Source organism: Manduca sexta, chromosome 28 (genome assembly GCF_014839805.1).
Source record: "Manduca sexta isolate Smith_Timp_Sample1 chromosome 28, JHU_Msex_v1.0, whole genome shotgun sequence".
Classification (NCBI taxonomy): Eukaryota; Metazoa; Arthropoda; class Insecta; order Lepidoptera; family Sphingidae; genus Manduca; species Manduca sexta.
Genome location: NC_051142.1, coordinates 10,493,378 through 10,512,379, shown reverse-complemented (window position 1 = coordinate 10,512,379; position 19,002 = coordinate 10,493,378). Strand labels below are relative to the sequence as shown.

Here is a 19,002-nt window from a genome sequence, read left to right as displayed (position 1 = left end):
ATAAATATATAGTCGACGAGGACAATAAAGACATATTCTTGAGAGCACACGCGAAGGTTCAGACACGTGATTGCAGGGGTAGCGGCGGTGTGGGCTCGACGCTGCTGGACTCGTCGCAGTCGCTGGCGTCGCTCGCGCGGAGGGTGCTCGCCGAGATCTGCTCGGAGGAGTGGGTGCTGCAGAAGTGTCTGCAGAACCCCGACGAGCTGTACCAACCTGACATGCTACTGGACTCTATGCTGACGCCGAGACAGGCTCAAAGGTAATATTGAATTGCGCATTAAATGTTTTCCTTTTGATACATTGTAATACTTTTACAATCGAATGCAATTTGTATTGTTACAGGTTACTTCACATGATATGTTATCCGGATTCAGCTAGTCACACTCATCCCGACCTCGACCAGAAAACGATGATCACTCGACTTTTAGAGGTAATCGATTTTATTGGTATTCTATAATTCGTGTAAAAAAAACTGTACCCCGTGAAAACTGGATCAGTGGGGTTGTTGTATTGTGGTCTCGATAAGGACCCGGGTTCGATCTCCGGGTGTGTTAAACATATTATACTGAGTTATTTTGTCTCAGTGTCGGTCCGGAATCTGAAACTGTGCTCAGTAGATAATAAACACGCTCCCTATTACCTGGCGAACTGTGGGTGGTGTAACCGTCTGCATATCTCCAAAAAGCGTAAGGAGTGTTTATATATATGGGCTGATGATATGATGGTGATATTGTTTCAGAACCTGGAGCAGTGGTCGTTGCGCATGTCGTGGCTGGACCTGCAGTTGATGTTCAAGCAGTTCCCGAGCGGGTCGGCGGAGCTGAGCGCGTGGCTCGACACGGTGGCGCGCGCCGTCATCAACGTGTTCCAGCAGCCCGCGCCGCCGCCGCCCGACAAGGACAGGTACCACACACGCACGCACATGCGCATGCGCACGCACTCGGCCAGCCCGCTGCCACTCAAAAAATGTCATATTGTTGAACGAAGAGAAGAGTCACCAGATTCAATCACAAATAATATCGAACCAGCGCCTACCAAGCTAATATCATTAGTCATTATAATAACAGTTATGACGTTGTCAAGTAACTTCAAATATAATTATAATTAGTCCCATTCGCTTGCGATGCTGTCCATGCTATGTTTTACGGTCCTACTTGGAGAACATATACTACCTTAGTTACACTAGCTTAGAATTGACTAACCCAAAATTGATTTTTTCTACAAGGATGGGCACCGATCGCGGCGTTGTGACCACTAGCAAGTGGTCGGAGTCGGTGTGGCTGGTAGCGCCACTCGTTGCGAAGTTACCTGCCGCTGTGCAGGGCCGAGTACTCAAACAAGCTGGGCAGGTTAGTCAATGTGCATTGTCAGGCTTGTCGTCAATAAGAATGCAAAGTACAGTCGAATCCGTTTAATGACATCGAAAGGAATTGACAAACACGTCATAATAAGCGGACGTCATACAAAGCGTTATGTGAAAAAAAATTTTTTTTAATGTAAATAGTATGCATGTATTTAAGTACTTTAATAGAGAAACATAGTAACTTATAAAATAAAAATTGCACGTAATAAGTACATATGTATGTATTTATGTATTTACATAAAAGTTGTATTTTTTAATGTAAGTAATCTGTAATTTTTGTCTGCTTTTGTTTTTTTATTTTATTGTAAAAACAGTCTCTAATACTATTGTGTATAGAAGACATCGCTATGTCAATTGCTCACTGAGATTCAAAACAAAAACTAGCCACGTGCCGAACGTCGTCGGGAATCAAGGAACATTACCGAGGGCGTAAAGAATCATGTCGGTCATTATAACCGGACATAATTTATTAAAAAGGGGTCACAATAAGCGACATGTCACTGTAAGGGAAGTCATTATATTCGACTTTTTTATAAAGAATCTTATATGAAAACCAAACTTTGTAGTGTAATTACGTCATAATAAGAGGTTGGTCAATATAGGCAGAGTCATAATAAACGGATTATACTGTAGTTAATAAATTTATTTATTTACACTTTAAATAACGGCATAGTCATTTTACAAAGACGGTATTAAGCAAATCCCTTTACTGATGTACAGTACAGTATAATTGGGTTCAAAATCATAGTTCTAACAAAAGTAGGCTATATAACCGAATAATACGTTTTGATGTACCTATCAGATCTTGGAGAGCGGATGGGGCGCGGGCTGCAGCGGGAACTGTTCCAGCGGCGGTGGAGGCGGCGGCGGGTCGCATCGCGACTGCAAGAGCCACCAGAGTCCCAGCTATAAAGGGTGAGATAAACCATTTAACATAAGGTTTTGTTCGTTATGTCGTGAGGTTTTTCAAATGGCTTTGTTTGTATTAGAACACATTAGATGTTACATACACTACATTTTCAGTGATATTGCCATCAGAGATCTACGAAGACATATTTTACTAAAGGACACGTGGCATGTATTTATAGTTAACGTTACAAAACATGGTGTGTGTTGTGGTGGCAGGTCGTCCAGCGGCGGCGGCGGCGGCAAGCGCGGCGTGAGCGGCGCGGGGTGCGGCGGCGGCTGCGCGTGCGGCGGCGGCAGTGCCGTGCGCCTCGCCAACGAACCGCTGCTCTCGCTCGTGCTCACCTGTCTCAGGCACCAGGACGACCAGAAGGTAACGACGCCGCTATACGCACTGCTCTGTGTTTGTCATCCTTCCTATTCCCCCGTATATCTGTCTCGGCTCGGCACGAAACCCCTCACTTTACATAGGGGTTGTAGCGTGCTTCATACTTCATAGCGGCGTCCCCTTACAGAAAGTAGACTATAATTACTCATAGTGTGTTATTTCAAACATTTACCCCCTTATTCATAAACGTTTTTTATCTAAGGACGGAGTAAAGCTGTGATAACAAGCCTATTTCTCAGTGCCCAATGGCACTGAGAAATAGACATAGGGCCGTTGTGATTGGTTATTATTGTTGTATTTCAATATTAGCCAATCACAAAGGCCCTACGTCTACGCACTGCGAAGACTGCCATGCCGTCAGCACTGAGAAACAGACTTGTTATCACACCCTTACTCGGTCGTTAGATAAAAAACGTTTATGAATAAGGGGGTTAGTTTATTGTTAAAAGTTTAAATTCGTTATTTTTTCTCGATACGATGTGGTCGAAATCCATAAACACTTATACTTACAGGAGAGTCTGCTGAGTTCGATCCACGCGCAACTGCAACACTACCTGACGCACGCGCGCGACCACGAGCGCTCCGCGTGCAACGACACATGGCAGGATGAGGTGGCGCCGGAAGCGTTGCAGCTACGGTTCTCGCTGGCGGGCGGCATGTTCGATGCGATCCGCCGCTCATACCAGCTCACGTCCGACTGGGCCGTGCTGCTGACGCAACTGGTCGCGCACCAGGTCGTCGACGCGTACAACAATAGGTAACTACCATGCCCACTGGTGTACTGGTGTGAGGTGTGGCATGGGTTTGCGCTCGGGTTCATCTTCGCTTCGATACAGTTCTGGCATGACATCTTTGCAATTTCTTGTTTGCGGTGAATAAGCTGGGCAAAAGATAAATGCATGTCCATTTAAAGAATGAAAAAGGAGCTCGATTTGTGGATATTGAATTACGAGTACTGATGAATTCGCTTTGTTCAATTTTCAAAATTGCTCACGTGATGGCTTCATTTGTCAATAACATCCGTGTCTTATAAAATAAAAATAGCAGGTTCTTAGATTTCCCAGACATTGAGTCTTGACACACATGATTAATCAGCTTTGGGTTTGGACATGCGTACGTGTGCATTTGTTTGTGGCCGGGCAGACAGTGTATTTACAATAAATTAATATAGTCTGTGTCGCAGCAACCTGTTCACCACTTTGATCGACATGCTTGCCACTCTGATCCACTCGACGCTGGCGGACGGAGGCGACGACAACAACAGGAAGCACTACCAGAACCTCATGAAGAAACTGAAGAAGGAGATCGGCGACCGGCACGGACCCTCCGTGCAGTGCGTACGACAACTCCTGCCGCTCTCCAAGAACACCATTATAGAGGTATTGAGAACATAAACATCTTTAGTCTCGTAAATGCAATGGGGGTTTTGTTAAATCGTGTTTAATTATAATCGTATTAAATATAGTTTTTTTTTCTTTGTTGTTTATCCTTATCGGAATCAAATCGGAGTAATTGATAGAGATGATTTACATTACATATTTCATAGAGATATAGTTTCATTTATGACTTCACGGATTTTATCCCAAAAAAACGCTGTTTATTTCTTTCTTTGTAGGATATTTTTTATTGTTATTGTACTTAAAATAATATTACAGTATGTTTACCTTTCCTTAGCCGCCTTGGTCGTTTTTATTCGCAGGCGCTTACGTTCAAAATTTAATGACGCAATTGTCAATAACAGACCATGCGACTTACTTATAAATATGAAACATAGTTTGGTTGACACCTACTTGTATTTTACAGGTGATCGCGTGCGAACCTCTCGGATGTCTAGTCGATCAGAAAGGAAACAAAATCACAGGATTCGACAGCGATAAAAAACAGGTAACAATATAATGCAATAATGTATATTTATTTTCATATCATCAATATCACAAGTAGCTCGTTATTAGGAAGTCAAAATATTTCCTATTTTTTTTATTCTTTCGTACCGTATTCAAAAGTGAAAGTTATCGATGACAACGATATTTATGTCAGGGTCTGAGACTTACGGACAAACAACGCGTGTCGGTGTGGGAGCTGGTGGAGGGCGGACGGAACCCCGCGCCGCTCTCCTGGGCCTGGTTCGGAGCCATCAAGATCGAGAGGAAACCGCTCACCTATGAAAATGCTCACAGGTTAGTTACTTTACCTATACGTTCATACTCTAATCAATCACCTCATGACCTCATATTGTAACAATGGCTTATAATGGAATTCGTAAATTAAGTTGGTTACGCAATTTCAAGACCTAACAAATGATCGTGAAAAATATTTAAAAATAAATAGTGTTAGCTCGGTGGATGTCGCTTGTAGTAATGTTGCTTGACTATAGATTGAAATTATCTAAAATTTATACAAAAGTCATTATTAAAAATCGACTTCATCCGTGTGGCGCCCCCTAGTTATGAAAAAACAATTCTGTTTTAAACTATTTTAGAATAAATAATGTTCTCGTTTTAGATTATTGAAGTACCACACGCACAGTTTGGTGAAGCCGCTGAGTTACTACCTAGAGCCGTTGCCTTTGCCGCCAGAAGACCTTGAAACTAATGACAGTAAACAGGTGCGAATATAAGAACATAAATAAAAAAAAACATAAATGTCTTAAAGTCTATTTTACAACTTCGAACTAACAGCCGTGTTCAATAACCGATCCCAATCTCAATCTTCAATCTGATTCCGAATGTACCAATCAAAATACCTCTTTTGTAAAATGACAAAAAAAACTTTGTTTTGACTCGTTTAGTTTTGAGATAGATCGAAATAAAACAGGTGGGTTCGTTTATTGAAAATAGCGGTTAATGCTACTCCTCACATAAATATGTAGATAATCCGACCAAATACAAAAGTCACGCCCTAATTTATAACCGTCTTGTATCATATAATACTACCTTACCACTGGACATGGATCTCGTTTACTGAGAGGATTTTTAAATGTTAGTTCACCGCGCTGGCTTAATGTGGGTTGGCAGACGCCTTAAACCTCTAATCTGTGCAACAAATGAATGATAATAAAAAAACAGGCCCTAACACTATTATTATTAAAGTCTATACTTTATATATTAACAGGATAGCGGCAGCCTCGACTCCAGCCCGACCGGCGCAGGCAAGTCCAGGTCGCGGTCGTCTTCGTGTAAAAATGCTAAAAAAATGAAACCAACCACGCCTGTAAGTAAAGTTTATAAGAAAATTCATCATATCATGAACATGAACATTCATGATATGATGAATTTCAAAATCAGGGAGAATCGATTTATGAACAGCCAGTTGTCGTACAAGAGCATTAATGAACCTATCTGAAAGTGTTGCGAAGGTCAGTTCCACACTCTGGCCGACGACAGTTTCAGATGGTTGTGGGATGTGATATAATATTGCCCGCAGACGGGCGTGGCGGGCGGCGCGGCGGGCGCGGGGCCGGCGGGCGCGCTCGCGCCGCAGCAGCCCCAGCAGCCGCAGTTCATGCACCAGCAGCAGCAGTGGTTCCCGCCGCCCGGACAGAACTACTACAACCCGCCAGGTTACATTATGTTCTTACCATTGACCCAACTATAATATAATATAATTTGGTTTTTAGCAACATTCGCTCGTTATAACCCGTGGACAAATAATATTTCCAACTCCTCCCCATCTTTCTATTTGATTAATTTCGTTGCGCGATAATGACAAATTAGTTTTCCCTGAGACTCGCCGAACTTCACTGCTCGGTGTCATAAAATGCGTGCCACTGCTGATCCTGGCTTACAGGAGTTGTAGTGGTGGATGTGAGGTGAGAAACTCTCAAAGTATTATTACAGTTCGGCTGGCATAAAGTTAAATACACAAATTATAATATAATTGATTTAATTCTTCAATTGTAAATTACAACAGCCGCTGGAGTGAATACCCGAGCGGTGGCGCCACCTTCCAACACGCATTCCAAGCAAGCTCTGAGCAACATGTTGCGACAACGTGTGCCCAACGTATGCAACCAAATGACGCAAATGCAGGTACAACACCTTTGTTTTTTTATAATATTTTTATCAGTTGTCACTTGTTCTATAAGACAGTGTTTACCGTTCTGAAATAGCAGATAAGAACAAACTTGACAAATATTTTGCTAGGAAGTGAAAACGGTTTCCAGAATTGCAGCATACGAGCAAATCAGTTAAACAAACTGCCTGCTGGATAACAAATAATAATAATAGTGTAGTTTGTATGATTCTTACTTAATTTTACCGTTGAAGGGAGGCGGTGGCTACCCAGGTGGTCCCCACAGAGGTCCATTCCCACCGCGGCAGGGCGGCATGCGGCAAATGCAGCCCAATCAAATGGGTACTATGCAACCACAGTAAGTATATATAAATCACCACATACTATATCCCTTGTTAACATATTAGAGGTTGTTTCACAACTTCTAAGTGGGAATTGAGATCTCTACATAAGCCAACCAAATACAAAAGTCAGACTCAAATATAAAAAGAAATTAACTGGAAACATGTAAAACAGTATCTTATTGAAGTAAAACATATTCAAACGGTTCGATATAACAACTCAAAGATACACTATAATCGGTGCCATTGTAAGATTTTAGATAAAAGTTTTAATACTAAAACGAAACTTGTCCCAAACAGGCAAATGAACCCTATGGGAAGCATGAGCGGCATGGGACCGATGACTCAGATGGGTGGCCTACAAATTCCTGGACAAATGGGTGGTGGACAAATGGGCGCCGGACAGATGGGTGCCGGACAAATGGGCGCCGGACAAATGAGCGCCGGACAGATGAGCGCCGGCCAAATGGGCGGCATGGGCGGCCAGATGTTCGGTGGGCAGTACGGCGGCATGCAGCAGGGATACGGCGGCTACGGACAGCAGATGATGCAGGGCGGACAGCAGCAAATGATGAATCAAGTATGTGACACTAAGGGCCGTTTCTGACTTTATACTGCTATTAAAGCGCCTCATTGCACTAATCTAATCACATTTCGCTCTTTTTTCACCACACAACATTGTGGCTAGAACGGATTAAATAAGACTTCATATTATTTTAATCCATTCTTTATCTTATTTAATTCTTTAACATCGTTTTGTTTATTTTCAGGGCATGGGTCAAAGTGTCAGTCAGATGGGCCAACAAGTCAACCCAATGGCGCAAGGAGTGAATCCTATAGCTCAAAATGTGGGTCAAATGAGCCAGGCAGTGGGACAATCTGGTCAAATACCCCAGGGAATGGGCCAAATGAACCAAGGGATGAGCCAAATGGGTCAGCCAATGGCACAGATGAGCCAAATGGGCCAGGGAGGTGGTATGGGAGGTATGAACGGGCAAGGCGGTTCTATGGGCCCACAGGGAGGCAACGGTATGGGAGGTTTTCCTGGACAACAATCATTCCAACAGGCAAGTTGATCATTCGCGTATTTGTTAGATAAAATTAGTTAAGTCATAATTTGCAAACTAAGAAAGTCTTATTTAAAATGTTTAGTCGTTACAGTACACTATATAATTACTCTCAAAATTTATTTATATTTCAGAATATGATGGGTGGTCGCGCTAGTCAAGAGGCTTATTTGGCACAGCAGCGCCAAAGCGCGCGGCCGCCATACATGCAGGTCAGTGAAAAGTTACCAAACACAACATAAACTTGGACAAAAAAAACTAGCCAGTAAAAGGATATATGATGGATTTATTTTTCCCAAATTTCAGTACACTTTATAATATTTAAAATTTGCTAAAATTATTTTAAATTGACGTTGCCGTATTGCAGCAAGCGCCGAACGTGACTATGAGCGGCATGGGCGGACCGGCGCCGCCGTATCCGCGCGCCATACAGCCACAGCAGAGCGCGCAGTATCAGCAGCAGATGACGCAACAGCGCATGCGCCAGCAAATGCTCGCCATGCAGCAGCAACAGCAACAGCAGGGCCCGCTCGTCCAGCACCTACAGCGCCAGCAGTACCAACCGCCCTACTAACACGCACTCAAATGAGCAATCTCAATAAATAATTTACTTAATGACAATTTAAGTTTTGGATGAATGAAATAGCGAGAGGACGGACAAACAAACGGATGGACGAAAAATTTTTTCAGTCCCGTTTCTTTCCTTGAAATCCGGCAACACGTCCATAAACTATATTATATATCTCCATGTTACAAAAAAGAGCATGGATCGTAAAATGGATCTATTTTAGACAAAATTAGAAGAGCTGTGCGTTATCGCCTTTTCGGGCCCTTACTGGGTATAAAAACAATTCAATGCAAAACAAATTGTTTTTTTATGTCTATAGACTACAATTTAATAAAGTAGTCATCATTATTTATATAATTTATTTAGGTGTTAATTTAAACTTCAATTGCAATTTCATTTGGGTATCCCAACCACAAATCATTTCATCTAACATCAATAAGGATATATAAGATGTGTAAATATTTAAAAAAAATAGTGTAGATGCTTTTGATCTATGGTCGTTATTTTTCTGCGTTTAAAATAGCCCTTTAATATTTACACATGCAATTAATTTTATCTATTGCAATACCCATGAATAAATTCATTTTTAATTTGCTGCCAATGATATAATAAAATGATCTCACCATATATTGTTACCTTTGCGCGTTCTCAACGTTTTTCAGCTGTTTTCAATAGATGATACTACTTTTAAACTTCGTTTTTGATATCGAGAATCAACCAATCAAAATCCAATAAAAAAAACTTCTGATTGATTCATTTTTGTGATGCATCGAGACAAATGATTGGTATCGTTGATTGAAAACGGCGGTAGAAGCATACAATATTATGCATTCGTAATCTACGTTTAGGTGTTACTCCAATTTTTATTTGGGAAATTATTATTATATCAATTATAATGAAATCAACGACGAGATCCCAAAACATCTATGAATATAATTTACTTATGTATTAAATTATTTATACTACTTATCTGATGCTTTTTAGTCGAGGTACATTATGAACCACATAGCAACGAACTTCAGAGATTTTAAAAATACATATTGGGCTACACTGATTAATTTCTGTATACGCAAATCTGAATTGTGTATTATATAAAATATGTGTTTTTAGCCCTTAACTGTGCATCCAGCATTGTGGTTCATCATTATTATATATGGGGCCTATCATTGTGTATTGGCCATTATTTTAAGATTAGATTAATAATTTGTTTCTTTTATACAGAAATTATCAATTTTTCTATAGTTTTAAGTAATATTTTCCCATGTTCTATTGATGATTATAATTATGGATTAGGTTATAAGACTTCGGAATATTTTTTGTGTTCCTTTAATTTCTAAATATGTGTTTTTATTAGTTATTGACAAATCGAATATGTTTTTTAAACTTATTGTTTCTAAGCTTACTTTCAATTGTATGTTGTATATAGGACCATTTGTAGAAGAAATATAAGTAATTAGATAAAGATGTATTTTAATTATCCCAAAGCATTGGACTGCAATAAGCTTATAGAGATTTCGCAATGTAATGGTTACTTAGCTCTGTGTCTTGGATGTTACAGTCAGTACATAATATAACAAACATATTAAATGGTGCCAAAACTTTAATAATCTCTACTATCTAATAACAATCTAGAGTTATCTATGGTAGTGACATGAATTCTCGTGTTCGACTGTTGCTGAAAGCAAAGCGCCCAAATATATTATTATAATTCTCTTTGCAAAGCGCTCTTAGCAAATTCAGTCCCATATAGAAAGAAAAATGACACCAATGATTAACCAAAAGAATAGATACAAGACGAAAAAAGTGTTCTGTACTCTCACATATTCATTTTAAACAATGTCATGTTAAAGATTTGCAATATTAAAACCCATACTAACAAAAAGACAGCTTTCTAATATAAATGTCAATGGTTTTTTTTTTTTTTTTTCTCCTTTTTGGCTTCGCAGTTTAGATGCATTTAGCCAATGTCAAGTTATTTGGATAGGATAGGAACATAGGATACAAAGGTTGGGAAACCATAAGAATGTTGTACGATATCAATTCGGAGGAAGATATATTGGTAATAAAATACTATCAAGTGGGTTAAGAATTAAAATATAAAGAAATAGGTCATACATATACAGATAGGAGTTGATGGGCTGGTTTACATACATAATAAAAATAACGTTAAACATAAATAATAAAAATTACGTTAATGAATTGTAATGATTAATGAAATTTGTATTGTAATGATGAATGAAAGAATATAAAGAAAATATCTAAAGTTTAATATTATTTTTAATAATAAAAGATGTAATGCATTGGTAAACTAACATGTCATTAGAGTGAAGAAGACAAACAATAGAGGAAGGTAAAGGAACTGAGCGACGCAATAGGGACTGGAAGAAAGGTAAGTGGTCATAACGAGGACAGGAAAACAGGATGTGATTAAGGTCACCCACCTCTGCACCACATGGGCAGGTGGGGCTATTTAAAATGTTTATTTTAGCTAGATGAGCCTCAGAGCATGTGTGGCCAAGTCTCATACGAATTAGAATAGATGTCTCAACTTTACTAAACCTAGCCTTAAAGAACCAGGGTTTTAATGTCACATCCGGTTGTATATTGGCATAATAACGGCCCTTTAATTTGATACTGGAGAGCCAAACTTCTCTCCAGGATTTATAAAGATAAGCTTTTGGTAAAGATAGAAGGTCTTGACTATAATTTTTAAATGGGAACAAGTCCCCGCAATTCACTGCCTCTTTAGCAAGAGTGTCCGCCCTCTCATTTCCTTCGATTCCCGAATGACTGGGAATCCAAGAAAAATGAAGCAAAATGCCATTAGAAAGACACTTGAACGCCAATTCTCTTATTTGTATAATAAGGGGTAAAGTGTTATTACTTTTAAAGGGAATTTAGCCATTGCTTGAAGAGCACTTAAGGAATCAGTAAAATAATTGCTTTATCAAGTTTAAATAGAAGAATATATTCAATGGCCCTTAATATACCCAAACATTCTCCTGTGAAAACAGAGGATTCCATAGGAAGTTTAATTTTTTGCACAATATTAAATTGTGCGTGGAAAACACCAATCCCAACGCATTCCAGTGGGCCTATTTTGGAAGCATCTGTATATAAGTGGTGAAAACCCTCAAAACGTTCAGCAAGGATTTCGTTAAATGCAGCCCTAGCACTACCAGATTTTTATCAATAGAATTATAAAATATTTTAGGAGTGAAAATTAATGAACTAAAGCTATTGTTATATATAGCGAGCCGGTTATAACAGTAAGTTGGCGCGGTAATAGCAAGAAATTTATGAAAACTTATTATTATGCACGGAAGAGATTTATGAGATGGTTTATTCAGGTAATGCATTCGGAGTGATTCTAGTAGCGGAATGAGAGGATGGTTTGAAAACTGAATAATTTTGAATAAATATTTATCTGAAAGAAATTGTCTCCTAAGAAAAAGAGGAGATTCACCGCATTCAACTTGCAGGGCGTTGATTGGACTTGATCTCATTGCCCCTGATATAATGCGTAAGCATTTTGAATGTAGGCGATCTAATTTTTTAAAAGCATTTATATTGCCGGGTTCAAAACAAATGAACCATAATCAAAAATACTTCTAATAATGGCGTTATATACTAAGTTTTTAAAGATTGTGGGTGCGCACCCCACCATACTCCACTAAGACATCGTAACATGTTTATATGACGCTCCACTTTGTTAGCAACATAATCGCAGTGAGCAGTCCCAGACAGTTTAGAGTCCAATAAAAACACCCAAATACTTAAAAGCGCTTTTAACTGGAATTGGAATGTTATTATATACAATATTAATTGTAGGTAGAGTTCTCTTTTTGGTATAAACTACGGATGCGCACTTTGATGGGGAAAGATCTAAACCATTTTTAAAAAGCCATGACGATAAGGAAATTAATGAAGAATTAAGGACTGAACATGCGTGCTCAATTGAATCGGAAGAGTAATATAACAGCAAGTCATCTGCATATTGTAAAACTTTAACGCCATTAGTAATATAAGATTCTAAATCGTAGGCATAAATATTATATAACAAGGGGCTTAACACTGATCCTTGCGGTAAACCTTTCCAAACGTGTCGGGTGAACTGGTTTTCTGATGACAAAATACTGACTGATCTATTATTTAAAATGTTTAAAATTAAATGCGTTAGATTAGATGGTACTTGAAGGGATTGTAGTTTTAGTTGAAGGATAGATGGTAATACATTATCGTAAGCGCCATTAATGTCTAAGAATACAGCTACCGTAGAACAATTTTTTGAAAAAGACATGCGGATGTCTGTGGTAAAAATGCTGAGGCAGTCCAAAGTACTTTTTCCTTTTCTAAAGCCAAATTGGGAATTTGCCAGAAAACCTCTACTCTCAACATACCAATCAAGCCGATTTTTAATTAAATGTTCTGCCAGTTTCATTAAGACTGAGGATAGGATTATAGGTCGGTATGAGGAAATATCGGTTGGAGACTTGTGAGGTTTAAGAATTGGCAACACAATATGACGTTTCCACATTGGGGGAATGCTTCCTGTTGACATTATAAAATTAATAAATGAAAGATAGTATTGGTTTTTTTTTTTTTTTTGGAGGGTAGCTGATACACGAGTCAGTGGGATTCTGTATTTAAACCTTTTAAAAAAATCAGGAAATCTCTATATTACTATAATTCCTATTGAATTGTGTTTTGTATATTCTTAGTGGTGTCGGTAAGTGTTTTTGTGTATTAATTAGTCCTTGTTACTATCTCATATAGTAACAATGGACATATCACCTCCGGACCCCCGATCCCCGGATATTTCCCAAACGGTTGCTATGGATGTTATTTCCTCCCTGCACCCTGATACTAGTGTGGCTAGACAATCGGCCTATAAACGCCAAAGCGATGACTCCTCGGAGACAATCATCCCTACCAAAAACTAGTTCAGCACAACCGGTCCTTGAATGCCCTTCCATTCAAACCTCATTCACTCACACAAGTTACAAGGAACTTTTGAGTTCTTACCCTGATTCAAGCACAGGACCATTTATCGTTCATGTGTCTCGTGTTGAAACTGATCCTTCATCTGGATCGACCATCAGACCCATTAATTTTGGCCAGTTTTTGTTCAAGCATAAAATACCAAACATAATGAAAAATGGGGTAAAAGTGGGTCGCAACAGAATTTCTATTGAATTTCTTACTGCTGTTGACGCAAATAATTTTTTAATTAATCCTACTTTATCACTCAATAATTATGTTTCTTCAATCCCCTCATACAATGTGACCCGGTTGGGAGTAGTTCGAGGAATTCCTGTTGAGGTTTCCATGGATGACTTCATTAAATACATAGAAGTTCCAGATGGATGTGGTAAAGCAATTAAAGCGAGACGACTCAGCAGAAAGGTAATTACAGATGGTGCTCCTAGTTGGCTACCAACTCAAACTATTGTAATTACATTTCTGTCACAAAAATTACCCTCTTACGTATATTACTTCTATAACTCTCTTCCTGTGGATATATATATACTTCCCACAATTCAATGCCTTAACTGCTGCGGTTTTGGTCACATTAAAAACCAATGTCGGTCAAAAACTAGATGTTATAAATGTTCTCTTCCACACCCAGGTGACTCATGCTCGGTGGACATGCAATCTGCTAAATGTACTTCCTGTTCTGGTAGTCATTTTGCCACACACAAAAGCTGTCCTGAACATGACAGACAAAAAAATATAAAAATGCTCATGTCTAGGGACAATGTGTCTTACGACATGGCATCCTCCCATTTTAAACCTAATAACTCTTATTCACAAGCTATCAAAGCTGCTCCTAATCTATCTTCCCCAATTAATATGCCTCTCCTTCACCCAATAATTCACCTCCTGAACGTTCTTCATACAATAAAACTACTTTCTCCTCCCCTCGATCCCGAGCCCCATTAGGTAAGAGCTATAATAGAGTGTTACATTCTGATATTACTTCTGATCCTGCCTCTTCACAACCAAATGGCTGCGCTTTGAATACTCCTGTAGATGACTCTCTCCCAGAAAGTAACCTTCTAGAAGGTCTTATAAATCTAGTATTCACTATTATATCCACATATTCTGATTGCTTACCGACCAACGTTGCCAATAAATTACAATTAATTTTTTCCCTTGTTAACAATGGATCCAATAAAGATTCTTCAGTGGAACAGTAAGAGTATCCGCAATAAGAATCATGAAATTTCTCTTATGATTTCTAAATATTCCCCATCTATCCTTGCTATTTCCGAGACTTGGCTTGTCCCTGGCTCTCATTTTCGAGTCCCCGGGTTTGACAGGTTTTCGGGATGACAGGGACGATGGCTATGGGGGAAGTGCTTTATTTGTAAGTCAGTCCCTCATTTATACCCAGTTAGCTGTTCCTCCTCATAGTCAAAACTTTAATGTCGTGGCTGTGAGGTGTTTTAACATTTCTTTTGTTTCTATTTACATCCCTCATCCTTCTTCCTTCATATTCCTTGAACTTCGTTCTATTTTATCTTCCTTCCTAGTCCTATTATAATCATGGGCGATTTTAATTGCCACCATACATCATGGGGTCCTATCGGTGTGACCGTGTCTCCTTTCCTCTTCTCGAAATATTGGATGATTTTAATTTTTGTGTTATCAATGATGGGTCTCCTACCCGTCGTGTTTACCCTTCTCAGAATCCAAAGAGTGTTGTAGATTTATCCATTTGTTCTGCATCTCTTGCGTCTCTACTACATTGGGAAATAAGTCCCCACAGTTTTAGCAGTGACCATTTTCCAATTATTATCTCCGTCCCACTTAATTTTCCTCTTCAAAATCCCTTCTCCCCGGGATGCAGAGTGCACGAGCATTATTCACCAACGCCACAAAGCTGAAATTAAATATAACTCTTCAATGACGACAGAGAATTTCATCTCTTTTCAACAAATGTCGGCCCGTTCCCGCAGATTATTATCCCTTAAAAAAAAGCAGGGTTGGATGCGGTTTTGCGAAAGTCTGTCACCCAAATTCCCTTCATCATATGTTTGGAGTCAAATAAAAGGTTTAGATCTGCCCGTAATTTTTCTAATACCCCATCCAATGATCCTTCCACTTGGATCGACTCATTTGCTTCTAAAATTGCCCCTCCTTCAGTCCCAGACTTTTCCTGTCTTCCCCTCTTATATCCTCCTCTTCCTTCAACTCACCCCCTAGCATCCCCATTTTCGTTTGAAGAATTGCAATTGTCTTTAGACGGCCTTGTCGACTCTTCTCCTGGGCTTGATGGCATTCCCTATTCATTCTTGACAAGAGCTAATGATAACTGCAAACAGTTTTACCTAAAACTGATTAATCATTTTTTTGAAACTGGTGTTGTTCCCGATGCATGGAAAACACAAATTATTATTCCTCTCCTCAAACCAGGTAAAAATCCTCTTCACTCTTCTTCATATAGACCCATAGCCCTCTCCTCTATATTACTTAAAATTTCAGAACATTTGCTCAAACATCGATTGGATTGGTTCATGGAGAACTCAGGCAAATTGTCAGATACGCAGTTTGGATTCAGGAAAGGAATGAGTACTCTAGACAGTCTTAGCATTCTTACAACTGATATTTACCGCTCTTTCCAAAACAAAGAAGTACTTTTAGGTGTCTTTTTAGACATCACTTCTGCATATGATAATGTTCTTCTTCCGGTTCTCAGAGAAAACTTCTAAAGCTGAGTGTCCCTGAGAAGATGGTACATTTCATATTTAATTTGATGACGAGCAGATCAGTGGTAATTAAAATCAATAACACATTCTTACCCCTAGAACTGTCTGGAAAGGCCTACCTCAAGGTTCAGTACTGAGTCCTCTGCTTTACAACATTTATACTTATGATCTTGATGTAGTGGTGAACAGTTACTGTCAAGTCCTACAATACGCAGATGACCTCGTACTTTACTCATCTTCCAAATTTATCCACTGTGTAGAATCTGACTTAAACCAGGCACTAGCATATCTGGGTGATTGGTTAAATGTTCATGGTCTCACCCTATCAACATCAAAATGCAATTCAGTGTTGTTTACAAAAAAAAGAAATATTCCCGCTGTTAAAATCCTTATTGATGACGAAGTCATTACTCAGGTCTATCAAACTAAATTTCTAGGCATTATACTAGATTGGAGGATGACTGGTATCCGCCATTGCGTTTACATTTCCCAAAAATGTGAAAAAATGATTAACATTTGCGTTCCCTGTCTGGAGTTTGGTGGGGTCACATCCTTACTCTCAAAATTGCTATACAATGCAATTATCAGAAGTCACCTGGATTACGGCTGTTTTCTGCTAGACCATTGTAATAAGGCAGGTTTGAATAGTTTGGATAAAATACAAGCTAGATGTTTACGTATAATTATGGGGGCTATGAAATCTACTCCTATCAATGCCATGCAAGTGGAGTGCGTTGAACCCCCCCTTCATATCCGTCGCCAGTACCTGTGTGACAGATTTTTCTTTAAAATTGTTCAATCTACTTCTCACCCTCTTTTAGATAAACTTAGAACTCTTTCACAGTCACTTCCAAGTAATCCACGGTCCATGCCTTGTCTTCTTCTTAGTTTCCGCAGTTTTTCTCAATTATCTTGCCCAACGTTCCAATCCTCACTTAGTCCTTTGTACTCCCTTCCTTATAAGGCCCTAATTTTTAAACCATCCGTCCTTCTCAATTTCGGCATAAATAAAGGTACAATTGAGGCAAACATTGTTTTTAATGAGATATTGAATTCAAAATGGGAGGGTTGGTTACCAATGTTTTGCGATGCCTCTAAATTATCAGATGACGCGTGCGTGGGTTCGGCTGTTTGGATTCCTAATTCACGCATCATACTTTCTTTTAAATCTCCTCCTGTACCTCTGTATTTACAGGAGAATCTATAGCAATACTTGAAGCTGTTCGATTTGCCCAATCGCATAAATTAGATAAATCTATAATTTTTCCGACTCTTTAAGTAGTCTTCAGGCCATAATGTCCAATCCATTCCGCTCCAAATCTAAATTCCCTATTACCTTGAAAATAAGACAGACATTGTTTGAGTGTGCTCTACATAACCTTAAAATAGTACTGGCCTGGATTCCGGGTCATGAAGGGATTCATGGCAATGAAACTGTGGACTCCTGTGCAAAATTTGCGACTCAGAGTGGTTCCTTGGAATACTACAATTACTTCAGCCAAGACTTATGTCTTTTGTCCCTTACTCGACTAACTCGCACATGGAATGAGCAGTGGCGGGTATCTAAATCGGTGAAGGGAAAATACTATGGAGACATTGTTCCAGATATCCCAGTCAAACCATGGTTTTCAAGTTCCGTCAATTGGACAAAACTGCTATTTCCACTATCTGTCGTCTTCGTTTCGGCCATGCATGCACCCCGATTCATCTGGCAAAATTAAGGGTTAGAGACCATTCACTTTGTGAATGTGGCTTGGAAGGAAGCGCCGATCATTTATTCTTTAATTGTCCCAAATTACGATATCCCTATATAATATTCTTCCTGATAACGTCTCCCGCCCACTAGTTTCAAGTGTATCCTCTCCTTAGTAGACTCTCCCTTTGTTAGACAGCTATGTAAATTTATAGAAATTAACAAAATAAAGTTATAACATAGGTAACTGTCTAAGTCTAAAGTCCTTTCTAACTTTTTAGTCATAAGTGCCAAATGTTTCTGTACGTTTAGTTATATCTAATGCATGTGGTGTTATTTATTTATTGGTTTGAAATCATATTTATATGCGTGATGTCTACTTATCATATACATGTTGTTGTAGATCACTAACATTTGGGGAAAACATCAATTCAATACGCTACGAGGGGAAAAAAAGAGAGTCAACTGTCACTCAAAAACTGTCTTAACGTAGTGGTTATATTCTCTATGGAACTGTCAAATCCCCTTCGTTTATCTTCTCCCATTAACAAAAGTCTTCATCATAAAGACATTCAACTTTAATACCCAGATTAATACCTCAGTAATCTGCAGTCTGAAACAACGTGACATTGGCGGAATAGCTTCATAATCAAGCTCGTCGCCAGTAATCAAAGAAGAAGAAGAAGAAGATAGTATTGAAGAGCGCTATCACTCAGATGGGATATAAAGAGTATGGGATGCCATCAAATCCAGGAGTAGAATCTACAGTATTCTGGACAACACCTTTTAATTCGTCAATGTGAAATGGTAATTTTAAGGCCGACCAGTCATCAACATCTTTGCAGATAGATATAGACATTGGTTTCAAAATAAACTCCTGAGGAACCCACGGAGGAGCCAGGTTATCCAAGAAGTCGTTAGCTAATGATTCCGGAATACGGGGAGAAGGG

The 19,002-nt window shown here is 39.1% G+C and overlaps 1 protein-coding gene and 1 long non-coding RNA gene across 7 annotated transcripts in view; both read left to right on the top strand.

Annotated features, from left to right (window-relative positions):
- Window positions 1-10,109, top strand: part of LOC115445526 (mediator of RNA polymerase II transcription subunit 12) — a 29,337-nt gene extending 19,228 nt beyond the window's left edge. For 3 of the 6 annotated variants that reach the window (XM_037444455.1, XM_030171819.2, XM_030171821.2), the window contains 19 exons: window positions 77-262; window positions 346-433; window positions 743-906; window positions 1,229-1,352; window positions 2,169-2,281; window positions 2,492-2,645; window positions 3,173-3,417; window positions 3,832-4,039; window positions 4,464-4,544; window positions 4,698-4,837; window positions 5,163-5,265; window positions 5,772-5,870; window positions 6,084-6,219; window positions 6,570-6,688; window positions 6,926-7,029; window positions 7,313-7,592; window positions 7,783-8,079; window positions 8,214-8,291; window positions 8,447-8,804. In XM_037444455.1, coding sequence (XP_037300352.1) covers window positions 77-262; window positions 346-433; window positions 743-906; window positions 1,229-1,352; window positions 2,169-2,281; window positions 2,492-2,645; window positions 3,173-3,417; window positions 3,832-4,039; window positions 4,464-4,544; window positions 4,698-4,837; window positions 5,163-5,265; window positions 5,772-5,870; window positions 6,084-6,219; window positions 6,570-6,688; window positions 6,926-7,029; window positions 7,313-7,592; window positions 7,783-8,079; window positions 8,214-8,291; window positions 8,447-8,653 — 2,926 coding nt within the window. In that variant the 3' untranslated portion in view covers window positions 8,654-8,804. Of the gene's footprint in view, window positions 1-76; window positions 263-345; window positions 434-742; window positions 907-1,228; window positions 1,353-2,168; window positions 2,282-2,491; window positions 2,646-3,172; window positions 3,418-3,831; window positions 4,040-4,463; window positions 4,545-4,697; window positions 4,838-5,162; window positions 5,266-5,771; window positions 5,871-6,083; window positions 6,220-6,569; window positions 6,689-6,925; window positions 7,030-7,312; window positions 7,593-7,782; window positions 8,080-8,213; window positions 8,292-8,446 lie in introns of all 6 variants that reach the window. The other 3 variants (XM_030171822.2, XM_030171817.2, XM_030171818.2) reach the window with 3 other exon arrangements.
- Window positions 10,110-13,245: 3,136 nt separating this feature from the next.
- On the top strand, window positions 13,246-18,742 carry LOC119191038. The gene is made up of 2 exons (XR_005113352.1): window positions 13,246-13,376; window positions 18,456-18,742. It is a non-coding gene; the product is annotated as an uncharacterized LOC119191038 (long non-coding RNA).
- The last annotated feature ends 260 nt before the right edge of the window (window positions 18,743-19,002 follow it).